General features: G+C 33.3%; 1 protein-coding gene across 1 annotated transcript in view; it reads right to left on the bottom strand.

The window, feature by feature from the left end:
* SI (sucrase-isomaltase) overlaps window positions 1–15,818 on the bottom strand; it is a 93,751-nt gene that overhangs the window by 29,178 nt on the left and 48,755 nt on the right. Inside the window, 8 exon segments of the mRNA NM_001082266.1 lie at window positions 303–365; window positions 6,946–7,056; window positions 7,726–7,854; window positions 9,172–9,297; window positions 9,389–9,501; window positions 9,608–9,704; window positions 11,411–11,579; window positions 13,930–14,084. Coding sequence (NP_001075735.1) covers window positions 303–365; window positions 6,946–7,056; window positions 7,726–7,854; window positions 9,172–9,297; window positions 9,389–9,501; window positions 9,608–9,704; window positions 11,411–11,579; window positions 13,930–14,084 — 963 coding nt within the window.

Below are 15,818 nucleotides of genomic sequence, written 5' to 3'. Positions count from 1 at the left end.
ACATAAAAATTTATTAAGAGAGTGGATCTCATGTTAAGTATTACTGCCTCAATAAAAAAAACACAAGAATTATTGCTTAAATTAAATGACATAAAATATATAATTAAGTAACCGAGTGATAACACAGTTTGTTATTTAAAAAGTATATAAATTTGATCTGAATATTTTCTGATATAGAGCATTTAGAATACACCATCTACTTTTTTAAGGAAAATATTCAAATTGAATTCTTGGTCAAAATGATCATTAAATCTCAGTTTTGAATTTCTTTGAGTTACATAATTAAGCAACATAAAACATACGTTAACAGCTTCATCTTCAGTTAGACTTTCATCTATTGTTATATTAGGCAAGTCTGGCCAAACCTAGGAGAAAGAAAAAGTAGAAAAATAGTTTAGAATAAATTAATTATGAAGTGCTTGTGATGTAAATAAGTATAAAGATGCATTTGAGCCATATTATAGAATCAAGGTACTCAGATCTTAGTCCTTTCAATTATTTATTTCACTTTGTGTTTATGCATATGTACCATTTGCAGACTATTTCCATTCTTTATACTAACCCTATCTTTAATATGACATATTGGAAAACAAATCACCAAATATTTTGGTAGTTATTGATTTTAAAAACTAGTCTTGTACCCAAATCTGTAAAATCAAAGATAGTAATGGAAATGTAACAACAGACACAACAGAAATAAAAAGAATCATCAGAAACCACTACAAAGAGATATATCCAAACAAATTGGGGAACCTGGAAGAAATGGATCGATTCCTGGACACATACAACCTTCCTAAACTGAGCTGTGAAGATATAGAAAATCTAAACAGACCCATAACCATGGAAGAAATTGAAACAGTAATAAACGCACTACCGAAAAAGAAGAGTCCAGGATCGGATGGCTTCACCGCTGAATTCTACCAGACATTTAAAGAACAACTAACCCCAGTTCTTCTCAAATTATTCAAAACGACTGAAAGGGAGGGAATCCTCCCAAATTCTTTCTATGAAGCCAGTATCATCCTAATTCCTAAGCCCGGAAAAGACACAACAGAGAAAGATAACTACAGACCTATCTCCCTGATGAACATAGATGCAAAAATACTCAACAAAATTCTGGCAAACCAAATCCAATTCCACATCAGAAAGATCATTCACCCAGTGGGATTTATCCCTGGTATGCAGGGATGGTTCAATATTCGAAAGTCAATCAATGTAATACATCACATTAACAAATTGAGAAACAAAAATCATACGATTATCTCAATAGATGCAGAGAAAGCATTTGACAAAATACGACACACTTTCACGATGAAAACCCTAAGCAAATTGGGGTTAGAAGGAACATTCCTCAACACAATTAAGGCAATTTATGATAAACCAATGGCCAGCATCATATTGAATGGGGAAAAGTTGGAGGCATTTCCATTGAAAACTGGCACCAGAGAGGGATGCCCACTCTCACCATTGCTATTCAATATTGTCCTAGAAGTGTTAGCCAGGGCCATCAGGCATGAAAAAGAAATTAAAGGGATACGAATGGGAAAGGAGGAAGTTAAACTATCCCTAATTGCAGATGACATGATACTATATATAGGGGACCCAATAAATTCCTATAAGAGACTGTTGGAACTCATAGAAGAGTTTGGTAAAGTAGCAGGATACAAAGTCAACGCTCAGAAATCAACAGTATTTGTATACACAGACAATGCCATGGCTGAGGAAGAACTTCTAAGATCAATTCCATTCACAATAGCCACAAAAACAATGTACCTTGGAATAAATTTAACCAAGGAGGTCAAAGACCTCTATGATGAAAATTACAAAGCACTAAAGAAAGAAATAGAAGATGACACACAAAAAAATGGAAAAACCTGCCATGCTCATGGATTGGAAGAATCAATATCATCAAAATGTCCATTCTCTCAAAAGTAATTTACAAGTTCGATGCAATACCAATCAAAATACCAAAGTCATTCTTCAAACAACTAGAAAAAATGATGCTTAAATTCATATGGAGAAACAGGAGAACGAGAATAGCTAAAGCAATCCTTTACAATAAAAACAAAGCCAGAGGCATCACAATTCCAGACTTCAAGACATACTACAGGGCAGTTATAATCAAAACAGCCTGGTACTGGCACAAAAACAGATGGATAGACCAATGGAACAGAATAGAAACACCGGAGATCAATCCAAACATCTATAACCAACTCATATTCGACAAAGGACCTAAAACCAACCCCTGGAACAAGGACAGCCTCTTCAACAAATGGTGCTGGGAAAACTGGATGTCCACATGCAGAAGTATGAAGCAAGATCCCTACTTTACACCTTATACAAAAATCCACTCAACATGGATCAAAGAACTAGAGATATGCCATGACACCATGAAACTAATTGAGAGTATAGGGGAAACCCTCCAAGACATTGGAACAGGTGAAGAATTCCTGGAGAAGACCCCAGAGGCATGGATAATCAAAGATAAAATGAACAAATGGGATTACCTCAAATTGAAAAGTTTCTTTACAGCAAAGGAAATGGTCAGGAAAGTGAAGAGGCAACCAACAGAATGGGAGACATTATTCACAAACTGCACAACAGATAAAGGATTAACAACTAGAACCTATAAAATGATCAAGAAACACCACAGAAACAAAACAACCAACCCAATAAAAAGATGGGCCAAGGACCTTAACAGACATTTTTCAAAAGAGGAAACCCAAGTGGCCAACAGACACATGAAAAAATGCTCAGTATCCTAGCCATCAGGGAAATGCAGATCAAAACCATGATGAGGTTTCACATCACTCCGGTTAGAATGGCTCACATACAGAAATCATTCAACAACAGATGCTGGCGAGAATGTGGGGAAAAAGGGACACTAATCCACTGTTGGTGGGAATGCAAACTGGTAAAGCCACTATGGAAGACAGTTTGGAGAGTCCTCAGAAACCTGAATACAGCCCTACCACAGGACCCAGCCATCCCACTCCTTGGAATTTACCCAAATGGAATTAAAGGGGAGATAAAAAGAGCCATTTGCACCTCAATATTTGTTGCAGCTCAATTCACAATAGCTAAGACATGGAATCAACTTAAATGTCCATGAACAGATAACTGGATAAAGAAAATATGGGATATGTACTCTATGGAACACTATACAGCAGTAAAAAACAATGAAATTCGGTCATTTACATCAAAATGGAGGAATCTGGAAAATATCATGCTGAGTGAAATAAGCCAGTCCAAAAGGGACAAATATCATATGTACTTCCTGATCGATGGCAACTAAATGAGCATCTAAAAGGAAATCCATTGAGGTGAAATGGACACTATGAGAGACAATGATATGATCAGCCCTTGTCTAGGCTATTGAGGAACAACCTACTATTTTATTCCTTTTAGTATTTTTTGTTGTTGTTGTTGTTGCTCTGTTTGTTCTACTTAATATCACTGGTTGAACTCTGTAATCAATACACAATCAATCTTAGGCGTTTAAAATTAACAGAAAAGTGACCTCTGTTAAATATAGGATTGGAATAAGAGAGGAGGAATAAGAGAGGTCAGCACATGCTCACTCGGACTTACCTCCAATGGTAGAGCTAGAAATGTGCCAGGGGATTTCAACTCAATCTTATCAAGGAGGCATGTACCAATGCCAGCGCACTTGGTAAAGTGATAAATATAAGTACATAACCGATCAAAAAGGTAGGGTAAGTGTCGAAGGGATTTCACAAATGAGATCAGTATATGCGAATAATGAAGGATAGAATTAAAAGGGAGAGAATGATCCTGCGGGGGAAGCAGGTCACACAGCATATTCAAACGCCCCAAACAGCACTCTGGCTTCAGAATCAACCTTTGGGGCCTTCAGATCTGGCTAAAAGGTCCATGAGAGTCTCACAGGCATGGAAAGCCATGACACAGTGGCAAAAACAACCTAAATGAAAGATCCTGGTGAACAAGACTCCAGCGGAAGGATCAGGCCATCAAGGAGGGAGGCACCTTTCTCTGAAGGGAGGAAGGAACCTCCACTGTGATATGGCCTTGACTAAACAAGTTCAGAGTTGCTGAACTCAAGGGGCTTCGATAGCCTAGACAGCTCATGGCAAGAGCCTCGGGTGATTGCTGACGTCATAAATAAGAGTGCCAATTGTTAAATCAGCAATGGGAGTCACTTGGTACATGCTCCCCAAGTAGGATCTCTGTCCTTAATGGGTTTTACTATGAAATTACAGATAAAACTACTAGTCGAACAATACCCTATACCTTGTGCGGTTGTGTGAGTGCAGCCTGTTGAAATCTTTGCTTACTATATACTAAGTTGATCTTCTGTATATGAAGATAATTGAAAATGAAATTCAATGAAGGGCAAGATGGGAGAGGGAGTGGGAAAGGGGAGGGCTGCGGGAGGGAGGAAGGTTGGGGGGGGAAGCCACAATAATACAAAAGTTGCACTTTGTAAATTCACATTTATTAAATAAAAAAAAAACTAGTCTTGTAAAACAAAGTTCTAATATGAAATATAATTTAATATTCTATGTTGGAATTGTTTCTAAAATCACTCCAGGATTTAGAACTACAAATAAGTATCTTTTATTTGCAGGATATCGAAGATCTGATTTGAAAATGTCTCTGGCCTCAGAATCAGCCCTTAAGGCGTTTTGGATCTGGCTGAAGAGCCCATGAGAGTATTTTAGGCAGGGAAACCAAGACACTCTTGGAAAAAACAAAACAAAACAAAACAAAACAAAACAACAACAACAAAAAACAGACCTAAATGAAAGATCTCTGCAAGTGAGATCCCAGTAGAAAGAATGGGGCTATCAAAGAAGGAGGTACCTTTCACTGAAGGGAGGAGAAAACTTCCACTTTGACTATGACCCTGTTGAAATAAGATCAAAGTCGGCGGGCGAACTCAAAAGGCTTCCATAGGCTTGGAAACTCATGACAAGAGCCTAGGGAGATTACTGATGCCATAAACCAGAGTGTCAATTTGTTAAGTCACTGTGTACCTACTCCTCATGTGGGATCTGTCCTTAATGTGTTGTCCAATGTGAAGTAATGCTATAACTAGTACTGAAACAGTATTTTACACTTTGTTTTTCTGTGTGGGTGCAAACTGATGAAATCTTTACTTAATATATACTAAATCAATCTTCTGTATATAAAGATAATTGAAAATGAATCTTGATGTGAATGGAATGGGAGAGGGAGCAGGAGATGGGAGGGGTGCGAGTGGGAGGGAAATTATGGGGGGGAGCCATTGTAATCCATAAACTGTACTTTGGAAATTTATATTTACTAAATAAAAGTTAAAAAAAAAAAAAGAAAATGTCATGCTAGGCAAATATCCCACTGTTTCTCAGTTAGTTCTAAATCCTCATTCCTCTACCATCTCACCACCTCCTCTTCATATCTATCAATGTGTTCTTTCTCATCCAATCAGAAAAAATATCAAATAGAACACAAATTAAATCATGCTGATAGATCTGTGAATTTGGGTCTCAATGGTAGAAGTCAGAAAGTCTCATATAAAAATGTAAGTAATTACCCATACACTAATGATTTACAAAGGCTTAATTGCTCTTAGGAAATAGTGCTGTAAAGAAACAGAAAAGAAGGCAGAAATCTGATAAAGTATTTAGAAATACGGAACAAGGCAATAGTAATATGGAAAAAAAAAAAAGCTTGCCTTTTGCTGGCGCCGTGGCTCACTAGGCTAATCCTCCGCCTTGCGGCAAAGGCACACTGGGTTCTAGTCCCGGTCAGGGCACCGGATTCTGTCCCGGTTGCCCCTCTTGCTGGCCAGCTCTCTGCTATGGCCCGTGAGTGCAGTGGAGGATGGCCCAAGTACTTGGGCCTGCACCCCATGGGAGACCAGGAGAAGCACCTGGCTCCTGCCTTCGGATCAGCGTGGTGCGCCGGCTGCAGTGCGCCGGCCACAGCGGCCATTGGAGGGTGAACCAACGGCAAAAGTAGACCTTTCTCTATGTCTCTCTCTCACTTTGTACTCTGCCTGTCCAAAAAAAAAAAAAAAAAAAAAAAAAAAAAGCTTCCTTCTACGCCCAAATGCTGTATTCTATATGTACATGTTTCCTAAAATATTATATCTCACTAATTTTATCGTGATAGCTTTCTATTGTATTTTTACCATTTTACTTGGTATTTTTAGATTTAACAGAAAAGCTGTGAAAATTGTACCTAGAATTTGTCCATAAGCTTCACCCAGCTTATCTCAATGTTAGCATATTAACCATAATATAATTATAAAAAAACCATTAATTCCATCAGTGACTAATGTAAAGACATATAAACTATGTTGAATTTCATCACATTTATAACTAATGTCTTAATTTTGATCCAATATCCAATAAGAATGTCTATTGCATTTAATTATATCTACCAGTTTGGAATTTTGTGGAATTTTTTTCATTCAATTCAATTTTTTTCTTGATTATGTTTTATGAAAATCAAATCAAGATATTTTAAAATATATTCATGTGCTCTGACCTAAATATTATTGCTTATATAAACTGCAATGAAATACATTTTTGCTCAAGAATATAAGCACAATTCTTAAAAAAAATGTTATTTTATTAATTAAGTGCCTTAGAGAAGTAAAATTGATTAAATGATTCTTGCAATATAGAATAACAAGTAGCTATATTTCTAATAGGAATTTTGTAACACAACAAAAAAACTAAAATATAATACAATTTAAAAATAAAATAAATGACCTATAAAAGTATTATTTGTATGAATTATTTTCTTTATGGCTAACAATTTGGATTGAATCCAAGACAGCATATTTTTTGTTATCAAATAATTGCAATTTTGTTTGTCTTTCCAAATATATTTCCAATATTTTCTAATCAAATTAATACTTTCAACAAAACTTCATTTTCAAATGTATTCTGTTTCAAAATATCAATTTAGTACCTTTGCCCAACAAATATCACTGGTATTAGGCCATTTGACGAAGACATCTTTAGCTTCCCCTCTGTCAAATGCAGGGTAAGGCCGTGTTTCATTTCCTGAAATTGCTGGGTCCTAAAATTAAAATGAAAAATAAAAAATTAAATTTTTAAAAAAGTATAGACCTTTGTGTTGCCATTATGAAACATGACTTTCCATTTTTACACATCCATAGTGTTCTCACAGGGACTGAAAAATGGTATAAATATAGTGTTGTGGCTAGATTGTATTCTTCCTTGCTTAAACAAAAAGAAATTCTAAGAACTTTGAAAAAATGCATTAGCTGCAGTTTCAAATAACATTATTATCTTTTTTTTGTTTTAATTTCTCCGATGTGAGTTCTGGCTGCCTAGCTTACTTTCTATAATTCATTGATAAATTAGTCTCACTAGAGGGAATTTTTTTAAATATGAAAAGCAGCAGAGGTGATCCCTGAGAATTGCTTTGGAATAGAAAAATCTATCAACAATTTGTGATCATGTCTTCAGATGGATGGCAGTTTTTGATAACTGGAAAGCATGCCTTTGACACCCAGCTTTAGATAGATTTCTAAGTACATGGTCAAGAACAAAGGTAGCTGGTAGTGGTCCATGCAAATAAAATGAAACGTTAAAGGAAGAAAGTTTTAGATTTCTGAGTAGAATCCAAAGTTATGTATTTTCCATCTTGAAATACCTCATGGTCCATTATAGAAGAATTAATAAAATCAAGATAATATGACTCAGACAAAATATAAATACTGACCAGAATAATAATGTATCTCATTCCTTCTCCTCTTATTCTATCAACAAATTGAGGAAGTTCACGAAAGTTTTCATCAATTGTAAAGTCTAGTTGCCTTTCCATGTAATCAATATCTGTGTATTGAACATCCTGGAATATATAAGAATTGTGGCAGTGGGTGAGAAACTTGAAAAAGTGAGCGTATTATATTATGTCATGCTTTTAAAAGTGGCAGCAATATCACTTGATCCTAAAAATTAGCAACCAAGTAATTTGGTGCTCAAAGAGTAAAAGCAGTATGTAGATGGAAAATATTCTAAGAATAATTTCATATAAATGTTCTGTTATCTTAGTAGTTCATTTAGCACTTTTGATTTGGAAATGAAAATTCTTCTAAATAAGTCAATATTTTTTACTGATTTCCAAAGGATACAAGACAAAAAAAAGGATAAAAAGATTTAAATAATTATGTTAATTGGCAATTTGTGTTTACAGGAATAGGCATTGTTCTATTTGTGGAAATACAAAATAGATATAAGATATTTTCACATAAGCCTAATATGGGCAAAAATGAATATTAGCAAATCTATCAGTTATTATGGTTCTGCTTGTATTTTCATCATTTTTGGAATAACAACATTGTTTAAATAAGCAAAGTATTGCTTATAGATAGATACTGCAAATACATTTTTCTAACAAATGTTTGAAGTTTTAATCAAATCTCATAAAAATAAATTAGTAATATCTTTTGTTAGTTGACATTACATATTTCTGTTATCAATTTATGCAATTAATTTTCCCAGAACAATGCGTTCATTAACAATAAATTGAATTCTAAGTAACAATGTTTTATGATTAAATCCCTCTAATTCTTCTTAGAATGCGCTTTATATACCAAGAATTCTATGTTTCAATGTTTAAGTGTTATCATGATAATCTGTATTATTTCTTAATTTTACTAGAAAGAAAACCACAGGCTCTGATTATTTGTGGATACCATGGAATAGTTGGTTTTCTGAACATTGAATAAAGAGAAAATTTTGCAAAGTTGCTCGTTTTGTATTTCAGGTTATGACTGTCACCTATTCTAGGGCAAAAGTATCCAGTTTTGTTTGAAACTCATTGCTGTAATTCATCATATCAATTCACATAGTTTACTGTGGATTATTCTCTAACTTAAAAAGAATATACAGAATATGCCTGACCACTTATAGAACTCAAAATTTATTAGGAGAAGCAAGTGTATGATGACTTTCTGAAGACAAATCAAGATCATACACCTTAGGAGAAAAAAAGAAAGGAATTGTATTGGAACTTGTCCTTAAAAGTTTATTAAAGCCTTGTATGAAAATCTCATACCCAATACATAAAGTGCTAATAAAAAACTAAACATCACTACCAATTTCATAATATACTCATTCTTGTTTTTATGAACTCAAATTAATAGTTTTTAAAATTGATACATACATAGGGTATGTCAGCAGCCACCATCCCCTCATATAGTTCAATAATCTCTGAAGTATTTCTGTATCCATACCGACATAATTGGAATCCTAAAGACCAATACGGTGGCATGACTGGATGGCCAATTACCTTTAAAAAAATATTTATTTGTTAATTGAGAGAATTACTTTACATCATAAAGAAAACTTTATGTTTTAAAAAAAGAAATATGCCGGCATACTTCATGATATTGTTGGGTTGCAACTTCTGGAGTTGGGCCTAAGAACATATAAAAATCCAAGATTCCTCCAATTACACGATAAGTTAGAGCTGGAGTTGGCATGAATGTAACATCTGGAAATTCAAAATATGATTTCATTTCTATTAGTATATAAGGTAACAATTTATTAGAATGTCAAATGTCATACAATATGATAAATTCAACAAATGATTGTTTTACCCATTGCATTGCTGTTCAGTAACAAAACTCCATGGGCATTTCCTTCATCTTCCAGAGCCATGTAATAAGGATGAAATCCATAGGAATTAAGTTTGTACTGAAATATTTTAAAAAAGCAAATACATATTTAAATAAAAGAGTATGCAAAGTTAATTGGTGATTCACAAAAAGATTTATTCATTTATTTGAAAGGCAGAATTAGAAAGAGATGAGATACACAGAAAAAGAGAGAAAAATATAGACACACATAGAGAAAGAGAGAGAGGGAGAGGGAGAGAGAGAGAGATGCCATCCACTGGTTAATTCCCTCAAATGGCTGCAATGACAAATATAGGGCCAGGCTGAAGCCAGGAGCCTGGAACTCCAACCAGGTCTCCCACATGGATGGCAGGAGCCCAGTCACTTGGGCCATCATCTTCTGGTTTCCTAAGTGCATAAGCAAATAGTTGGATCAGAAGTGGAACAGCCAAGACTGACATGGGATGCTGGCATCAGAGGTGGCAGCTTAACATGCTGTGCAGTAACACCAGCCCCTGATTGATGATATTTTTAAATTCATTATAACTTTGAGTCTTGAGACTTAAATATTCCTTTTTACACACTCAAAGCATGAAAATGAATACATTATTTTCCTCAGAAAAATATTCTCCTATTATTTGAACTGATAGTGTGTTAAAGCACAAGAATGAAAATATAAATATGTAACACAGATGTTGATGCATTAAGTATTATAAAAAAGGCATTGGCATTATTATAACTGAGTTATTTTCCAGAGGTTATATGCCTTAATTTATGTATAAATTGACACTTATTTTTCCACAATAGAATCTTCCCAAAATTGTTAACGTGATCAAACTTCCAGAGAATACCTTAAGATTATGTATATTTATAAAAATAATTTTTATTGATAAAACATTGAGGCTATTATCCGACATTTGGTTCCATCTAGTTAATTAACATGTGAAATTAAATCTTTAGCTTAAAAATCAAGATTATATTAACTTGATGAAATCTCAATGCTGGTGAGTTTTTAAAAGTCAGCTTCATAAAACATACTCTTTCAAGCTGGTCTAAATGAAAACAACATTTAATAAGATGTCTTAAATTTGGATTATTATGATACAGGTAAAAGTTATGTTAAGACCAAAAAGTATAAAATGCGTATGGTAGGACCCATGTTTAAAGTTAGTTACTGAATAAATCTTTTAAGAATATATTATAAGTGAAATATAGAAGTTAGCTAATGATTTTATTAAAATGTATTTTCAGAATATATTTGAAATTATTATAGTTAATATTATTTATTGCCCAATGCATTAAATATACATGATTTGTTTCATTAATGAGACAGAACTTTGAAAAAAAACTGTCATGAGTATATAAAAACATCTTTTAAAGATGTAACTTGCAGTTCAGACTCTTAAAAACACAAAACTTTAGCTGTGGGTTACAGAGGAAAAAGTTGGGACAAAGCAAGAAGTAAAAATAAGAGAATTCTAGGCAGTTATTTTCTAAAAAAGAGGAAGAAACATAGACATGACAGAGAATATTGCAGCCAGAAGAGTGAAGCAACTGGATCATAATTTTGTTTCTCACTGGAGTTGAGTAGATTTTCACCCATCCTCTCCTCCAATTTCACCTGGAACTTATGGTAATTTTTGTTTGTTTTGTGCACAGTCTCTAGCAGTTCTGGAGATCTCTAACTGCTTTGTAATTATACACTTCAACACTTCTACACAGGGAGACTGGGGTCTGAATCACAGTCTTAGTGGCTTAATGGGGTAGTCAAATATTGATACCTACACCAGGGGGTTGGTCTCTTGTGAACATCCCCCAAGTATGCCAGTTCAGATCTCTCTTAAATGCTGTGTGCTCTGCTTCTCCAAAACCATATATATATTCCGATGGCAGGCGAGTAGATATTTGAATGAACTGATCATTAAAAGCAAAACCAGGTAGACAAGAATCCCAACTGAAAAACAAAGCAAGACAATTACATTACTATAAAAATATAGATTGTAGTATTATAAATAATACTGGTAATTCTTTTGTAGGTGATCTAAAAATCAATAATCTTCCCAACGTATCTAATTCTACAAAGATACCAAATTAAAATAAAAAATTACTCCAATACATTTTTCTTTTAGCTAAGTTAAGGATTATATAAAACATGTTTTATGTACCCATATTTTGAATCATAATATGAATAATATAATATATGTTTTTCGTTTGAACTCTGTAATTAACACACAATTATTCTTAGGTGTTTAATTTTAACTGAAAAGTGATCCCTGTTAAACATAAGAGTGGGAATAAGAGAGGGAGGAGATGTACAATTTGGGACATGCTCAATCAGACTTGCCCCAAATGGTGGAGTTAGAATCATGCCAGGGGATTCCAATACAATCCCATCAAGGTAGCATGTACCAATGCCATCTCACTATTCCAAGTGATCAATTTCAGTTCACAATTGATCACACTGATAGGTCTAAGAGTCAAAGGGACCACACAAACAAGACTAGTGTCTGCTAATACTAACTGATAGAATCAAAAAAGGAGAGAAAGATCCAACATGGGAAGTGGGATACACAGCAGACTCATAGAATGGCAGATGTCCTAAATAGCACTCTGGCCTCAGAATCAGCCCTTAAGGCAGTCGGATCTGGCTGAAGAGCCCATGAGAGTATTTTAGGCATGGAAAAACAAGACACTAGGGAAAAAAAAAAAAGAAGAAGACCTAAATGAAAGATCTCTGCGAGTGAGATCCCAGTGGAAAGAATGGGGCCATCAGAGAAGGAGGTACCTTTCTCTGAAGGGAGGAGAGAACTTCCACTTTGATTATGACCCTGTTGAAATAAGATCAAAGTCGGCGGGCGAACTCAAAAGGCTTCCATAGGCTTGGAAACTCATGACAAGAGCCTGGGGTGATTACTGACACCATAAACCAGAGTGTCAAATTGTTAAGTCACTGTGTACCTACTCCTCATGTGGGATCTGTCCTTAATGTGTTGTCCAATGTGAAGTAATGCTATAACTAGTACTGAAACAGTATTTTACACTTTGTTTTTCTGTGTGGGTGCAAACTGATGAAATCTTTACTTAACATATACTAAATCGATCTTCTGTATATAAAGATAATTGAAAATGAATCTTGATGTGAACGGAATGGGAGAGGGAGTAGGAGATGGGAGGGGTGCGAGTGGGAGGGAAATTATGGGGGAGGGGAAGCCATTGTAATCCATAAACTGTACTTTGGAAATTTATATTTACTAAATAAAATTTAGATTATTTTGGTATATCTGAAATCAGAAAGAAAATGTATCAGAAAGTATATATATATGTGTGTGTGTATATATATATACATATATATACACACCACACACACAATGGAATATTATTCAGCTATAAAAAGGATTGAAATTCTATCATTTGTATCAAAATGTATGCTACTGGAAGCCATCATATTAAGTGAAATAAGCTGAACATGTTCTCCCTTATATGTGAGAGCTAAAATTAAAAAAAAGAAAGAAAAAAGCAAAAACAAAAAGACAAGAAAAAACAATTCCCTGTGTGTTCAGTATTTCTGCAAATATAGTTTCATAAAGCATTGTTTTATATATTTTTCAAACTAATGGTTAAGAATATTACACTACTATAATTTCAATGATCTGTGATGATTTAAATGTACTGTATATGGGTAAAATAATCATTTTTCCATACAATTATTTGCTTATAGCTGTTGCATTTATTTCCACTAAATTAGGATCATTTTGCTTTCTACTTGTTAACTTGTTAAACTTCTTATCTAGTGGAGCAAACATAAAGTTAAAATATGTTATCTCAAAAGTGAAGGAAAAAAAGGGAAGGAAGGAAGGAAGGAAGGAAGGAAGGAAGGAAGGAAGGAAGGAAGGAAGAGAGAAAGGAGAGAAAGGGGAGAGAAGAGATACGTAGAAGGGAAGGGAATCTCATATTCTTAGAATTGTATTTATGAACTATAATGAATCTGTTAAAAACAAAATAAAATTTTAAAATAAAAGGAATAAAGTCTATTTTAATATGATTTGGTGAAAATAAAGATGCAATGTCTTTTAAATTTATTTATTGCAATATAAAATGTAAGACTAGATTTATGAGTCAATTTTTTCATCACTATCTGGTGCAGAAAATATTAACTTAGAAATTGGCAACTATTTAACACAAAAGTTATTAATTTTTTTAGTGTCAGGCTAATATAGCACAGTTAAAGCTTTGATAATAACTTTTTTTTTTTCTCTTTTAAAGCTAAAATTAAAAAGTACACATCAGAGAATTCAATTACTTACATAACTTTTCCAGTGCTTCTCCGTCGAATCTGGATACCAAAAGGGTTTTCCTTGATTTCAACATCATAAAGTCTGTTTTCCTGTGTGCTTGTTGGAGTGGCTGGAATGTCTAGTGGTACCGGAACTTCATATCTCTTGTTTTGGGGATCAAAAATCTATTGCGCAGAAATGATCAAAATAAGTATGATTTTCTCTTATAGCTAAAATAACATGCAAATATGAAAATCATATGAATAATGGTTCAAACAAGAATATTTAGAATTGCAGTCCATGTAATTACTAAATATCCCCTGTATTTATATAGAATTCCACATATACATTTATAATAGGGTCATACATACTGACTTTTCATTTTTGTGCCTACTGAAAAATGTTTTGTGATTCATTTTCCACACAATAAGAAACCATAAAAACTTTTATAGGTAAATATTCTATTATGCAGATACACTATAATTATTTCTCATTTCACAGACATAAAAGTTATTTCAGTATTTTTACCATATATGTTATCCTGCAAAAAAAAATTATTGTTAACTTATGTTGATTCATGTCTTTCTTTCATCAGCAAATTTTTTATAGTGATGGTATATGGGTCAGAATGCTCTAATACTTTAAAGTTCTTGATATCTCTTAGAAAATCATTTTCCAGACTTAATGTACTAATTGATATTCTCACAAATATATGTTCTAATATTAATTTATATTAAACTAAATGGAGTTTTTAAAATTATTAATTACATTTCTTCTCACATAATGAAGTTTTGTCAATAGCAGATCACATTTTTGATGGTGCAGAATCAAATTATATTGCCCAGTGAGTTCTTACACATACTCTAAGTACAATCTACACTGTTTGCACAGTGACAGCATTGCCTAAGGGTGCATTTCTCAGGATGTGTCCTCATCTTTAAGACAAGCATGAATGCATTTTCTTGCTGATGAGAAATGATCATACAGTACCTGTGTTTTCCCATGTTTGAATTTTTCCTTTCTTCTTTGGTCTTTAACGAATGTAAAAGTTTTTATTTCTTCTGTTGAATGTCTGTTTATGATATCTTAATAATTTTCTTGACTGAGTTGAAACCTATTTTCTTATGTCCAATCTGTATTAGATATTTACTCATTTTCCTTTTTTATCATGCTTTTTAATGTGGCAGCATGTTTAATTTTTATGTGAGAAAATGTAGAGTTTTATCTATGACATTTATGCTTTTGTATCTGGGGTCTGAAAGACTCTTACTATCAAAATATAAAATAAGTATGCTTTTAAATATTGTTTTACAACTTGTGTTTCATTTGTCTTTTCATGTGACTCAATCTAAAATTTTAATTCAGCATATAATTTGGGGTAGACACTTTTCTATATGAATTATTCCATAAGCTATACTTTTAGTATTAACTTTTGAAGTTTACATTATTTTCCACTAATTCTTTACAAATATGTACACACATATATTATATAAATAATTATACATATTGTAATGCTTTTATGTATGAGTATATATACACACTCAAGAGGCCTTTCAAAAAGTTCATGAAAAATAAATATTATGAAAAAATATACATATATCCCAAAATGATTTACACCAAGAGGAATTTAGTTTTCCATTCATTTCTTTAAATTTTTTTTGAAGTACCATCATGCATCTGTTAAGTTTTTGTGACATCTAATGTCAATACTTGGGCAATTCTAATTCCAGCTTAATATTATAATTGCACTAATGTTTTTCTTACCATCCTCATTGCTCATTTTTAAAGATTCATCATTACATTACATTTATTTTAGCAGATGAACTTAAAGATGACTTTGCAAAGTCTCCAAAACTATTTCAGGTAATTTCAATGGAAATACTTTAAGAGCATAAATTAATGTAAAGAACATGAGCTTC

The sequence above is a fragment of the Oryctolagus cuniculus genome, chromosome 4 (genome assembly GCF_964237555.1).
Source record: "Oryctolagus cuniculus chromosome 4, mOryCun1.1, whole genome shotgun sequence".
Lineage (NCBI taxonomy): Eukaryota > Metazoa > Chordata > Mammalia > Lagomorpha > Leporidae > Oryctolagus > Oryctolagus cuniculus.
The sequence above is the reverse complement of the archived record's forward strand: the minus strand, read 5'-3'. Positions and strand labels throughout refer to the sequence as shown.